The 12,785-nt window shown below is 47.4% G+C and overlaps 1 protein-coding gene across 1 annotated transcript; it reads left to right on the forward strand.

The window, feature by feature from the left end:
• Positions 1-1,527: 1,527 nt before the first annotated feature.
• Positions 1,528-2,463, forward strand: LOC311529461 (olfactory receptor 10A7-like; the record flags this gene model as incomplete). Its single annotated transcript, XM_084645425.1, has 1 exon — positions 1,528-2,463. The coding sequence occupies one exon, from the start codon at positions 1,528-1,530 to the stop codon at positions 2,461-2,463; it is 936 nt and encodes a 311-aa protein (XP_084501551.1).
• Positions 2,464-12,785: the final 10,322 nt, after the last annotated feature.

Below are 12,785 nucleotides of genomic sequence, written 5' to 3' on the forward strand. Positions count from 1 at the left end.
ATGGTACTAATATGCGATGGTCACATAAACACCACCCTATACTGAAAACCTACTGACCACTATTCCTACCTACATGCCTCCAGCTTTCACCCAGATCACACCACACAATCCATTGTCTACAGCCGAGCTCTACGATACAACCACATTTGCTCCAAACCCCTCAGACAGAGACAAACACCTACAAGATCTCTATCAAGCATTCTTACAACTACAATACCCACCTGCTGAAGTGAAGAAACAGATTGACAGAGCCAGAAGAGTACCCAGAAGTCACCTACTACAGGACAGGCCCAACAAAGAAAACAACAGAACGCCACTAGCCATCACCTTCAGCCCCCAACTAAAACCTCTCCAACGCATCATCAAGGATCTACAACCTATCCTGAAGGACAACCCATCACTCTCACAGCTCTTGGGAGGCAGGCCAGTCCTTGCTTACAGACAGCCCCCGATCCTGAAGCAAATACTCACCAGCAACTGCACACCACACAACAGAACCACTAACCCAGGAACCTATCCTTGCAACTGTCTCCACATATCTATTCAGGGGACACCATCATAGGGCCTAATCACATCAACCACACTATCAGAGGCTCGTTCACCTGCACATCTACCAACGTGATAGATGTCATCATGTGCCAGCAATGCCCCTCTGTCATGTACATTGGCCAAACTGGACAGTCTCTACGTAAAAGAATAAATGGACACAAATCAGACGTCAAGAATTATAACATTCAAAAACCAGTCGGAGAACACTTCAATCTCTCTGGTCACTCGATTACAGACCTAAAAGTGGCAATACTTCAACAAAAAAACTTCAGAAACAGACTCCAAGGAGAGACTGCTGCATTGGAATTAATTTGCAAACTGGATACAATTAACTTAGGCTTCAATAAAGACTGGGAGTGGATGTGTCATTACACAAAGTAAAACTATTTCCCCATGTTTATTCCCCACCTCCCACCCCGCACTGTTCCTGAGATGTTCTTGTCAACTGCTGGAAATGGCCCACCTTGATTATCACTACAAAAGGTTCCCCCCCCTCACTCTCCTGCTGGTAATAGCTCACCTTAAGTTATCACTCTCGTTACAGTGTGTATGGTAACACCCATTGTTTCATGTTCTCTACGTATATAAATCTCCCCACTGTATTTTCCACTGAATGCATCCAATGAAGTGAGCTGTAGCTCACGAAAGCTTATGCTCAAATAAATTGGTTAGTCTCTAAGGTGCCACAAGTCCTCCTTTTCTTTTTGCAAATACAGACTAACATGGCTGCTACTCTGAAATGTTTCATGAAAGATTTCCATATTTTGAAATGGGGTTTCATTCCAAATGAAAACCACCACTTTTGACATTTTCTGTGGAAGGGAATGGAATCCCATTTTCATAGTTGTGTGGCTGCTAGAGCCACAGACCTTTGAAGAAAGGCATCCAATCTTGGTTGATAGAAGACCTGTAGATGGTGGATACACTATGTAATACCTGTCTCTGCTTGTCTTCCAGCTGAACACTTATGAAGCAATGATGAATTTGAATCGAACGGTGGTAACTGAGTTTCTTCTCTTGGGATTTTCTACCTCTCCAGAGAGGGAGGTTTTACTCTTTGTGGCACTGTTAGCCATTTATCTGGTCACTGTGGTGGGAAACCTCCTCATTATCCTTGTAACTTTGGTGAATCCCACCCTTCACACCTCCATGTACTTTTTCCTCTCTAATTTGTCTGCCTTAGAGGTCGGTTACACCTCGGTCACTATCCCCAGAATGCTGGTGAGCCTCATCTCAGGGGACAAACGCATCTCCTTTGCCGGCTGTGCCATGCAAATGTGCTTCTTCCTTTGCTTCGGGAGCACAGAGTCTTCCTTTCTGGCCATCATGGCATATGATCGCTACGTGGCAATATGCAACCCCCTGTGTTATCCCATGATTATGAACAAGAAGGTGTGTGTCCTGCTGGCAGCCACTTCCTGGACAATCGGCATCCCGGCCCAGATAGTTCAGACCGGTTTGGTGTTCACCTTACCCTTCTGTAGCTCCAAAGAGATCAACCATTTCTTCTGTGACCCGGCCCCTCTGCTGTTTCTGGCCTGTGTTGATACCTCCATGAATGAATCCTTGACTTACATTATGGTCATTTTCTTTGGAGTGGTGCCCTTTGCTCTGATCCTGTTGTCCTACATCCGGATCATTGCCACCATCCTCATGATGCCATCAGCTGAGGGTAAGAGGAAAACCTTCTCCACCTGCTCCTCCCACCTCATTGTTGTGGCTTTATTCTATGGTTCTGGCATCCTCCTTTATTTACAACCCAGGTCCAGTGAATTTCCAGACAGCGGTAAACTTCTCTCCCTGTTTTACACTGTTTTGCCTGCCATGTTGAACCCTTTTATCTACAGCCTGAGGAACAGGGATATCCAAACAGCATTGAAGAGAAATACGTGGCATAAAATGGTTCCTTGCTAGCACTGAGTGGGAAACAGATTTCCCAGCCTGTTCTTCCTCAGGATGAATCTAAGGCCTACTAAAAATTTTCACAAAGAACAAGAGCAAGACTCACCCACCCCAGAATAGCCTGATCATTAGAGCCCTGGGCAGTGGGTATAATAGGCCGGGGAGGCTAATCCTACCCTAACCCAGTCTGTGGCCCCACCCACGCTCTTCCCCAAGTCCCTGCCCTCTCCCCGAAAGCCAGCGGGGGCTCAGGTCTGGGTTTCCTGCTTCAAAACAGGGAGAGCAGGGTTTCGAACTCAGCTCACCCATGTCCCCTGAAGCACCAAGCTATAGCCTCCAGCTCTGTAGAGATTTAAATATGGAATTATTTATACGAAGTGGAACAGCTCCCACCAGCACAACTGGTAGACTGACCCCACACACCCGAGGTAAGCCTCCTAACCCCAGTCGACTCTTGGAGTGGGCTCTTTTCTTTAGTTCAGATCCCATTCTAGACCAATGAAACATTCATCAAAACCAAAACTTTTCCTCCAGAATTTCCTTTTCAACAAATTGAAATTTTCCACTGGAAAAAAAAATTTTCAATGAAAAATTCCCAGTGACCTCTAGTCCTCAGAGAATGTGACTTGTCTAATAAGCACACTGCTGGGGGCACAACTGGCAGAAGTGCGTATTGGTTTTGGCCGCCTTAGTGACTGAATTGAGACTCCTTGGACATGATTTATGAGGTGGGCTGGGCTCTCCCAGTGACGTTTGCTGCTGTTGTGAGCACTCAATGCTTCTGAAAATGACACTGCAGGCCTATCAAGTTGGTGGCCGTCCACAAAAGTCCTGATGGAAGTGACTCTCCAAACATTGCTTCAGAAATCTGTAGCAGAACCAGGACTAGAAGACAATTTTCCTTGGCCTGAGGCAACTAGACCATCCCTTCACTTCCCTTAGGAAGAGCCCCGTTGGCTACACACTTTCCAGCTTCTGCAATGTACAAGGGTGGAGTGTAGAGCTGCCTGGAAAACAGAATTTCTTTCCTGTGGGTGTTGGAACAAATTTTCATCCCAAGTTGACAGCCCGGGGACAAAAAGTGAAACCTTAAAAATTGTTCACAGGCTCATGGGGCCGCTTGACTTTCTGGGCTGCTTAGGGAGATGGGAAGCTGCCTGTCTAGTGAGCTAGCTGCTGAGCGTTGGTTGCTCAAGGAGTTGAGGTGATGGCTGCCCAGGGAGTCTGCTGCTCAGGGCATTGGGGAATGTCTACCCAGCAAGTGGGCTACAGCGGAGCAGGCTGCCTGGGACCTGTGCAGCCCTGGTCGCCTGTCAGCTGGCCTTCCAATTGCTAGGCTGGCTGAATGGTGGGCAGGTTAGCTGGTCTGCTTCCTGGCCTGGTTACATCGAAAGCTGCGACAGAATCCACCTGTTCCCACGGAGCACGTCAGATCTGTTGAATCAGTAACATGGGTCTGTTGGGAAATTTTCAGCCAGCTCTAGCAAGGTCTCCTCATCCCTATCCACTACAGATCTCCATTCCAGTCACTGTCCATTCTGGGGTCCTCTGGACCAGATCGCCACATGCTGTAAATCAGTGCGGTTCCATTCATCTGGGAAATGGAGTGGCTGATACTTGTCGCTCTTCTGGGGCAGAGTTCTGAGATCTTACTCGCTAATAAGGCATGTGGAGTGCACAGATTTCCTAACAGCAATCATTCAGAGGAGAGAGAATAGGCTCCTGGCTCCCAATTCAGTGCACCTTCCCCTAGGCCAAAGAGTAATCTGGTGAAGGAAAGGATGCTGATGGTCATTGGTTTTATCTTCTAGGTACAGTTCTATGTGTCTGCTTCAGAACAACGTATGAAGATCAGTGTGGCCTACGACAGTGGTCCCCAAACTTTTCAGGGTCATGCCTCCCCGTACCCCTGTCTGCATCCCTCCCACAGGAGCCAGGGCCATGGCTCCTGGCAGGGGGGAGCATGGACAGGGGTAATGGGGCTGAGGCTGGGGCTGCAGTTGGGGGCAGGTCTGGGGCCAGGGCCAGGGATGAGGAAGGGGATGGGGACCAGGCTGGGGCTGGAAGTGGAGTCGTGTTTGGGCCATGGTGAGGGCTGGCAACCGGGGTCATGGCTCAGCGGGGGTGGGCTGGGGGGCTGTGGTTGGGGTCCAAGGCAGGGGGCAGGGCTGGAGCAGAGTTGGGGGTGGAATGGGTCTGGCTGCTGCTCCCTCCCCGCCCCCTATGGGGGCTGGCCTGGGCCCCACCACGGCCCACGAACATTCCTCCACACATGCCCCACAGTTTGGGTACCACTGGCCTAGGAGCATGGTTGGGAGTTGATATTTTCAAAGGGTTGAGTGTAGTTTACTCTCCTAGCTTCCTCTGACAAACCCCAGCTGGAATGTTAAGGACAGTAAGTGACAAATGTTGAATGAAATTGGTTGAGCTAGTATAAATGGTGATTTTCCATGGCTTAGAACTCAGCCAAATCAAGACACACTTTTATGGCCACCTCTAAGTTCTAGACCACCTCAAATTTCAATTTCCTACTTGAACCCTTTGAAGTATTAGAGCTGTTCAAATGTCGGTCCCGGGTAATTGTCAAAGACAGCAAACTTCCACCCATGTGTCACCACCCTGCTTCTTGGAAACAGCTGAAAAATGGAGCCAAGGCAGAGGCCAAGTAGGAGAATTTTGGCAAATGACTAAGCAATTGCAAACAGGAGTTGGAGTGGAAAGTGTTAAACAGCCTACTACCAGTGTTGCTATTGCCAGACCTATAATGCAGCTAAAGTCACATCATTTAAACATACATCAATAAATAAAATAATGTAAACTCGGATGACTCATTGAACTTTATGTAGTGGTGTCAGCTGTGTGGGAAGTAAAATGTTAATGAATGATTTTCCACTGCATGCATCCGATGAAGTGAGCTGTAGCTCACTAAAGCTTATGCTCAAATAAATTTGTTAGTCTCTAAGGTGCCACAAGTATTCCTTTTCTTTTTGCGGATACAGACTAACACGGCTGCTACTCTGAAAGCTGTTAATGAATTTCTGACCCATAATGAGTATTGGGTTGTTAAGCTGGGGAAACATCAGGGATTGGGTCCCAAAGGAATCAGAGACACACTTCATCCTGTCTTCTGCCATAAATCCAAGATCCAATGGAGAAGATAGCTTCAGTTCCTTAGTGGGGTTAGCGACAGATCAGAGTGCTACTAAAGCTCCATTCACCATGGTTGTCTCCTCCCAGTTACAGGGGGCGCGCCTGTCTGAGGTCTGGATTATTCAGTTACCGTTTTTGTCAATTAATTAGGAGATGGAAAATTTCATATATTTATTCTTGCATCTGTGACCCAGACATGGGGGGGGGGTACGCTACACTTTATGTGCAAAGGGCATATGGATTGCAGGTGAGTTTCATTCTGTTTTACACCTGTTGTTTTCCTTTTGAAGAGGTAGTACCTGATTTTGTGTGGTTTGATGCCATATGTGCATATTAAACCCACCTCAGAGTGCATGTATTGGGATCCAGCAGCATTTTCCACTCCTTCTGCACTAGTGTAAGTGATGATAGTAGGTTCACGGCAAGGGAAAAACAGACCAGAAATGTGCCGTGCGTCAGATTTTTAAAGGTATTTAGGCATCTAGTAGGATTTTCAAAACATCTAGGTACCTAAAACCCATTGAGAATCAGACACCTGGATGCATTTGAAAATCCCACTAGGCACCTAATTCCTTTTAAAAATCTGGCCCTAATTGAATAATGTCAGTGTTTGGAACCAAGAAACTTTGAAACACAAATCAGATCATCCAGCGATATGGAGGAAAATTTGCACACGAGGGAAGGATAAAGGGCCAGATCCCCAGCTGGGGTAAATCAGCCATAGCAGTCAATGGTTCAGATCCCCGGAAGGTGTGAATCAGCCACAGCTGCACTGGAGTCAGTGGGACCAGATCCCCAGCTGGTATAGTTAATAGGACTATTCACATCAGCTGAGGATAAAGTTCCAGTGGGTAGAGGGGGGGACTTAGACTTGAATTTAGATAAGTTAGTGCCAAACCTGAGCCACCTCAAAGCATTTTTTTCGTGGATTCTGAGCACCCCTGTTTCCAGGAGGGCTCATGACAGTTTTCCTATGCTGTGAAATTTTTTGAGATTTCAACATTTTTTCCTGTTCCAAATCAGGATGAAAAGTCAAAATCTCATAAATGTTCACAGACTGAAAATCCCCCAGAACAGCAGTTCAGGTCCATCAAAATGTTTCGCTTCGATAATTTCAATATGTGTCATTTCAGTTTTGATTGTTTTAATTTTATATTTTAGTATAATTTGCTTAAATTTCTAAACTAAAAATCTTTTTTTATTTTTCATTTTCGCCCCAAATTATTTTGAGTTGGGCAATTCATTGAAACCAACTCTTTCCAGCAAAACATTCTGGTTTTGATGCGTTGCTATTTTCTGATGAAAAAACCTTTCATGAAAACATTCCTGGTCTGTTCCAATCTCAAGATCACTGCTGGTCAGGTGCTCAAATGAGCCCAGATCCCCTAAGTGATTTGTCTAGATTCTCCAAGGCTGAAAAACAGTTTCCAGCATTTCCTGTTGCTAAGAAGTGGCAGGAGAAGGGACCTGCTGGAGGTTAAGCTCTTTTGAAAATCTGATCACTTCATGTAGATGCCTAAGTGGGAGCTAAGAGCCACATTGTTAAAGTTATTTAGGGTATGTCTACACTAAGAAATTAGGTCAAATTTATAGAAGTCGGTTTTTTAGAAATCGGTTTTATATATTCGAGTGTGTGTGTCCCCACAGAAAATGCTCTAAGTGCATTAAGTGAATTAACTCGGCGGAGTGCTTCCCCACAGTACCGAGGCTAGAGTCGACTTCCGGAGTGTTGCACTGTGGGTAGCTATCCCACAGTTCCCGCAGTCTCCGCTGCCCATTGGAATTCTGGGTTGAGATCCCAATACCTGATGGGGCTAAAACATTGTTCCAGGTGGTTCTGGGTACATATCGTCAGGCCCCCGTTCCCTCCCTCCCTCCGTGAAAGCAAGGGCAGACAATCGTTTCACGCCTTTTTTCCTGAGTTACCTGTGCAGATGCCATACCATGGCAAGCATGGAGCCCGCTCAGGTAACCGTCACCTTATGTCTCCTGGGTGTTGGCAGACGCAGTACTGCATTGCTACACAGTAGCAGCAACCCATTGCCTTGTGGCAGCAGATGGTGCAATAGGACTGGTAGCTGTCATCGTCATGTCCGAGGTGCTCCCAGCCACGTCGGCCAGGAGCGCCTGGGCAGACATGGGCGCAGGGACTAAATTTGGAGTGACTTGATCAAGTCATTCTCTTTAGTCCTGCAGTCAGTCCTATTGAACCATCTTATGGTGAGCAGGCAGGTGATATGGATTGCTAGCAGTCATATTTTACCATCTTCTGCCAGGCAGGCAAGAGATGAGGATGGCTAGCAGTCGTATTGTACCATCTTCTGCCGAGCAGCCCTGAGATGTGGATGGCATGCAGTCCTTCTGCACCGTCTGCTGCCAGCCAAAGATGTAAAAGATAGATGGAGTGGATTAAAACAAGAAATAGACCAGATTTGTTTTGTACTCATTTGCTTCCCCCCCTCCCCCGTCTAGGGGACTCATTCCTCTAGGTCACACTGCAGTCACTCACAGGGAAGGTGCAGCGAGGTAAATCTAGCCATGTATCAATCAGAGGCCAGACTAACCTCCTTGTTCCAATAAGAACAATAACTTAGGTGCACCATTTCTTATTGGAACCCTCCGTGAAGTCCTGCCTGAAATACTCCTTGATGTAAAGCCACCCCCTTTGTTGATTTTAGCTCCCTGAATCCAACCCTGTAAGCCGTATCGTCAGTCACCCCTCCCTCCGTCAGAGCAACGGCAGACAATCGTTCCGCGCCTTTTTTCTGAGCGGACGCCATACCAAGGCAAGCATGGAGGCCGCTCAGCTCACTTTGGCAATTAGGAGCACATTAAACACCACACGCATTATCCAGCAGTATATGCAGCACCAGAACCTGGCAGAGCGATACCGGGCGAGTAGGCGACGTCAGCGCGGTCGCGTGAGTGATCAGGACATGGACACAGATTTCTCTGAAAGCATGGGCCCTGCCAGTGCATGCATCATGGTGCTAATGGGGCAGGTTAATGCTGTGGAGCACCGATTCTGGCCTTGGGAAACAAGCACAGACTGGTGGGACTGCATAGTGTTGCAGGTCTGGGACAATTCCCAGTGGCTGCGAAACTTTCGCATGCATAAAGGCACTTTCATGGAACTTTGTGACTTGCTTTCCCCTGCCCTGAAGTGCATGAATACCAAGATGAGAGCAGCCCTCACAGTTGAGAAGCAAGTGGCGATAGCCCTGTGGAAGCTTGCAACGCCAGACAGCTACCGGTCAGTTGGGAATCAGTTTGGAGTGGGCAAATCTACTGTGGGGGCTGCTGTGATGCAAGTAGCCCACGCAATCAAAGATCTGCTGATATCAAGGGTAATGACCCTGGGAAACGTGCAGGTCATAGTGGATGGCTTTGCTGCAATGGGATTCCCTAACTGTGGTGGGGCCATAGACGGAACCCATATCCCTATCTTGGCACCGGAGCACCAAGCCGCCGAGTACATACACCGCAAGGGGTACTTTTCAATAGTGCTGCAAGCTCTGGTGGATCACAAGGGACGTTTCACCAACATCAACGTGGGATGGCCGGGAAAGGTGCATGACGCTCTCATCTTCAGGAACTCTGGTCTGTTTCAAAAGCTGCAGGAAGGGACTTTATTCCCAGAGCAGAAAATAACTGTTGGGGACATTGAAATGCCTATATGTATCCTTGGGGACCCAGCCTACCCCTTAATGCCATGGCTCATGAAGCCGTACACAGGCAGCCTGGACAGTAGTCAGGAGCTGTTCAACTACAGGCTGAGCAAGTGCAGAATGGTGGTAGAATGTGCATTTGGACGTTTAAAGGCGCGCCGGCGCAGTTTACTGACTCAGTTAGACCTCAGCGAAACCAATATTCCCACTGTTATTACTGCTTGCTGTGTGCTCCACAATATCTGTGAGAGTAAGGGGGAGACATTTATGGCGGGGTGGGAGGTTGAGGCAAATCGCCTGGCTGCTGGTTACGTGCAGCCAGACACCAGGGCGGTTAGAAGAGCACAGGAGGGCACGGTACGCATCAGAGAAGCTTTCAAAACCAGTTTCATGACTGGCCAGGCTACGGTGTGAAAGTTCTGTTTGTTTCTCCTTGATGAAACCCCCCGCCCCTTGGTTCACTCTACTTCCCTGTAAGCTAACCACCTTCCCCTCCTCCCTTCGATCACCACTTGCAGAGGCAATAAAGTCATTGTTGCTTCACATTCATGCATTCTTTACTCATTCATCACACTAATAGGGGGATGACTACCAAGGTAGCCCAGGAGGGGTGGTGGAGGAGGGAAGGAAAATGCCACACAGCACTTTAAGCACAGCACTTTAAAAGTTTACAACTTTAAAATTTATTGAATGCCAGCCTTCTTTTTTTTGGGCAATCCTCTGTGGCGGAGTGGCTGGTTGGCCGGTGGCCCCCCCACCGCGTTCTTGGGCATCTGGGTGAGGAGGCTATGGAACTTGGGGAGGAGGGCGGTTGGTTACACAGGGGCTGTAGTGGCAGTCTGTGCTCCAGCTGCCTTTGCTGCAGCTCAACCATACACTGGAGCATACTGGTTTGGTCCTGCAGCGGCCTCAGCATTGAATCCTGCCTCCTCTCATCACGCTGCCGCCACATTTGAGCTTCAGCCCTGTCTTCAGCCCGCCACTTACTCTCTTCAGCCCGCCACTTACTCTCTCCAGCCCGCCACCTCTCCTCCCGGTCATTTTGTGCTTTCCTGCACTCTGACATTATTTGCCTCCACGCATTCGTCTGTGCTCTGTCAGTGTGGGAGGACAGCATGAGCTCACAGAACATTTCATCATGAGTGTGTTTTTTTTTCTTTCTAATCTTCACTAGCCTCTGCGAAGGAGAAGATCCTGTGATCCTTGAAACACATGCAGCTGGTGGAGAAAATTAAAGGGACAGCAGTATTTAAAAAGACACATTTTATAAAACAGTGGCTATGGTCTTTCAGGGTAAACCTTGCTGTTAACATTACATATATAGCACATGTGCTTTCGTTACAAGGTCGCATTTTGCCTCCCCGCACCGCGTGGCTACCCCCTCAACTCTCCCCCCTCCCCGTGGCTAACAGCGGGGAACATATCTGTTCAGCAGCAGGCAAACAGCCCAGCAGGAACGGGCTCCTCTGAGTGTCCCCTGAAGAAAAGTGCCCTATTTCAACCAGGTGACCATGAATGATATCTCACTCTCCTGAGGATAACACAGAGAGATAAAGAACGGATGTTGTTTGAATGCCAGCAAACATACACTGCAATGCTTTGTTGTACAATGATTCCCAAGTACGTGTTACTGGCCTGGAGTGGTAAAGTGTCCTACCATGAAGGATGCAATAAGGCTGCCCTCCCCAGAAACCTTTTGCAAAGGCTTTGGGAGTACATCCAGGAGAGCCACAAATGCGAGGGCAAATTAATTTTTTCACATGCTTGCTTTTAAACCATGTATAGTATTTTAAAAGGTACACTCACCGGAGGTCCCTTCTCCACCTGCTGGGTCCAGGAGGCAGCCTTGGGTGGGTTCGGGGGGTACTGGCTCCAGGTCCAGGGTGAGAAACAGTTCCTGGCTGTCGGGAAAACCAGTTTCTCCGCTTGCTTGCTGTGAGCTATCTACTACCTCATCATCATCATCTTCTTCGTCCCCAAAACCTGCTTCCATGTTGCCTCCATCTCCATTGAAGGAGTCAAACAACACGGCTGGGGTAGTGGTGGCTGAACCCCCTAAAATGGCATGCAGCTCATCATAGAAGCGGCATGTTTGGGGCTCTGACCCGGAGTGGCCGTTCGCCCCTCTGGTTTTCTGGTAGGCTTGCCTCAGCTCCTTAAGTTTCACGCGGCACTGCTTCAGGTCCCTGTTATGGCCTCTGTCCTTTATGCCCTGGGAGATTTTGACAAAGGTTTTGGCATTTCGAAAACTGGAACGGAGTTCTGATAGCACAGATTCCTCTCCCCATACAGCGATCAGATCCCGTACCTCCCGTTCAGTCCATGCTGGAGCTCTTTTGCAATTCTGGGACTCCATCATGGTCACCTCTGCTGATGAGCTCTGCATGGTCACCTGCAGCTTGCCACGCTGGCCAAACAGAAAAGGAGATTCAAAAGTTCGCAGTTCTTTTCCTGTCTACCTTGCCAGTGCATCTGAGTTGAGAGTGCTGTCCAGAGCGGTCACAATGGAGCACTCTGGGATAGCTCCCGGAGGCCAATACCATCAAATTGTGGCCACAGTACCCCAAATTCGACCCGGCAAGGCCGATTTAAGCGCTAATCCACTTGTCAGGGGTGGAGTAAGGAAATTGATTTTAAGAGCCCTTTAAGTCGAAATAAAGGGCTTCATCGTGTGGACGGGTGCAGGTTTACATCAATTTAACGCTGCTAAATTCAACCTAAAGTCCTAGTGTAGACCAGGGCTTAGACACATAGCGAGATTTTCAAAGAGCAATAAAGCACCTAACACCCATTGAAATCAATAGGAGTTAGGCATGTATCTACATCTTTCGCTGACTAAATACCTTTAAAAATCTGGCCCTGAGCTTTTTTGAAAATCTGGCCCTATCAGTATTGCAGAAATTTACAGCCCACATATTAAGTGGAGCATAAAAACTCTGCCCCAACAATCATTTTCAGATTTAGTTTGAAGTGTTGATTTTTAGGGGTGAGCTAAAAAAAGTAAAATTAATTTTAAAAAAATACAGGATAAGTGACTCACAATTCCCCATCCGTAGCACTGAATTTCAAAACAGGAGTACACCAAATTAAAATAAAAATCTCTGTTTTATGAATTCTTCAAATTGTCATGAAATACAGAAAAATATGTATTAAAAACAAACTGTAGAGGAATGGCATTTTTACGTGAATTCTTTGTGTGTGTGTGTGTGTGTTTTAAGGTTTTTCAAAGGTTTATAAACTTTGGATAGCCATCCTTTGGTACATGAAGTTAAATCAAATGTATGACCACTACTACTAAATTAATTTATAAATAAATAATCCAGCATTGGTCATTACATTCTGAACCAGCAGAGTAGCAGGTTGGAGGTCTAGGTTAGATATTAGGAAAAAACTATTTCACTAGGAGGGTGGTGAAGCACTGGAATGGGTTACCCAGGGAGGTGGTGGAATCTCCATCCTTAGAGGTTTTTAAGACCCGGCTTGACAAAGCCCTGGCTGGGAAGATTTAGTTGGGGT

This window comes from Lepidochelys olivacea (genome assembly GCF_965140295.1).
Source record: "Lepidochelys olivacea isolate rLepOli2 genome assembly, chromosome: 13".
Classification (NCBI taxonomy): Eukaryota; Metazoa; Chordata; order Testudines; family Cheloniidae; genus Lepidochelys; species Lepidochelys olivacea.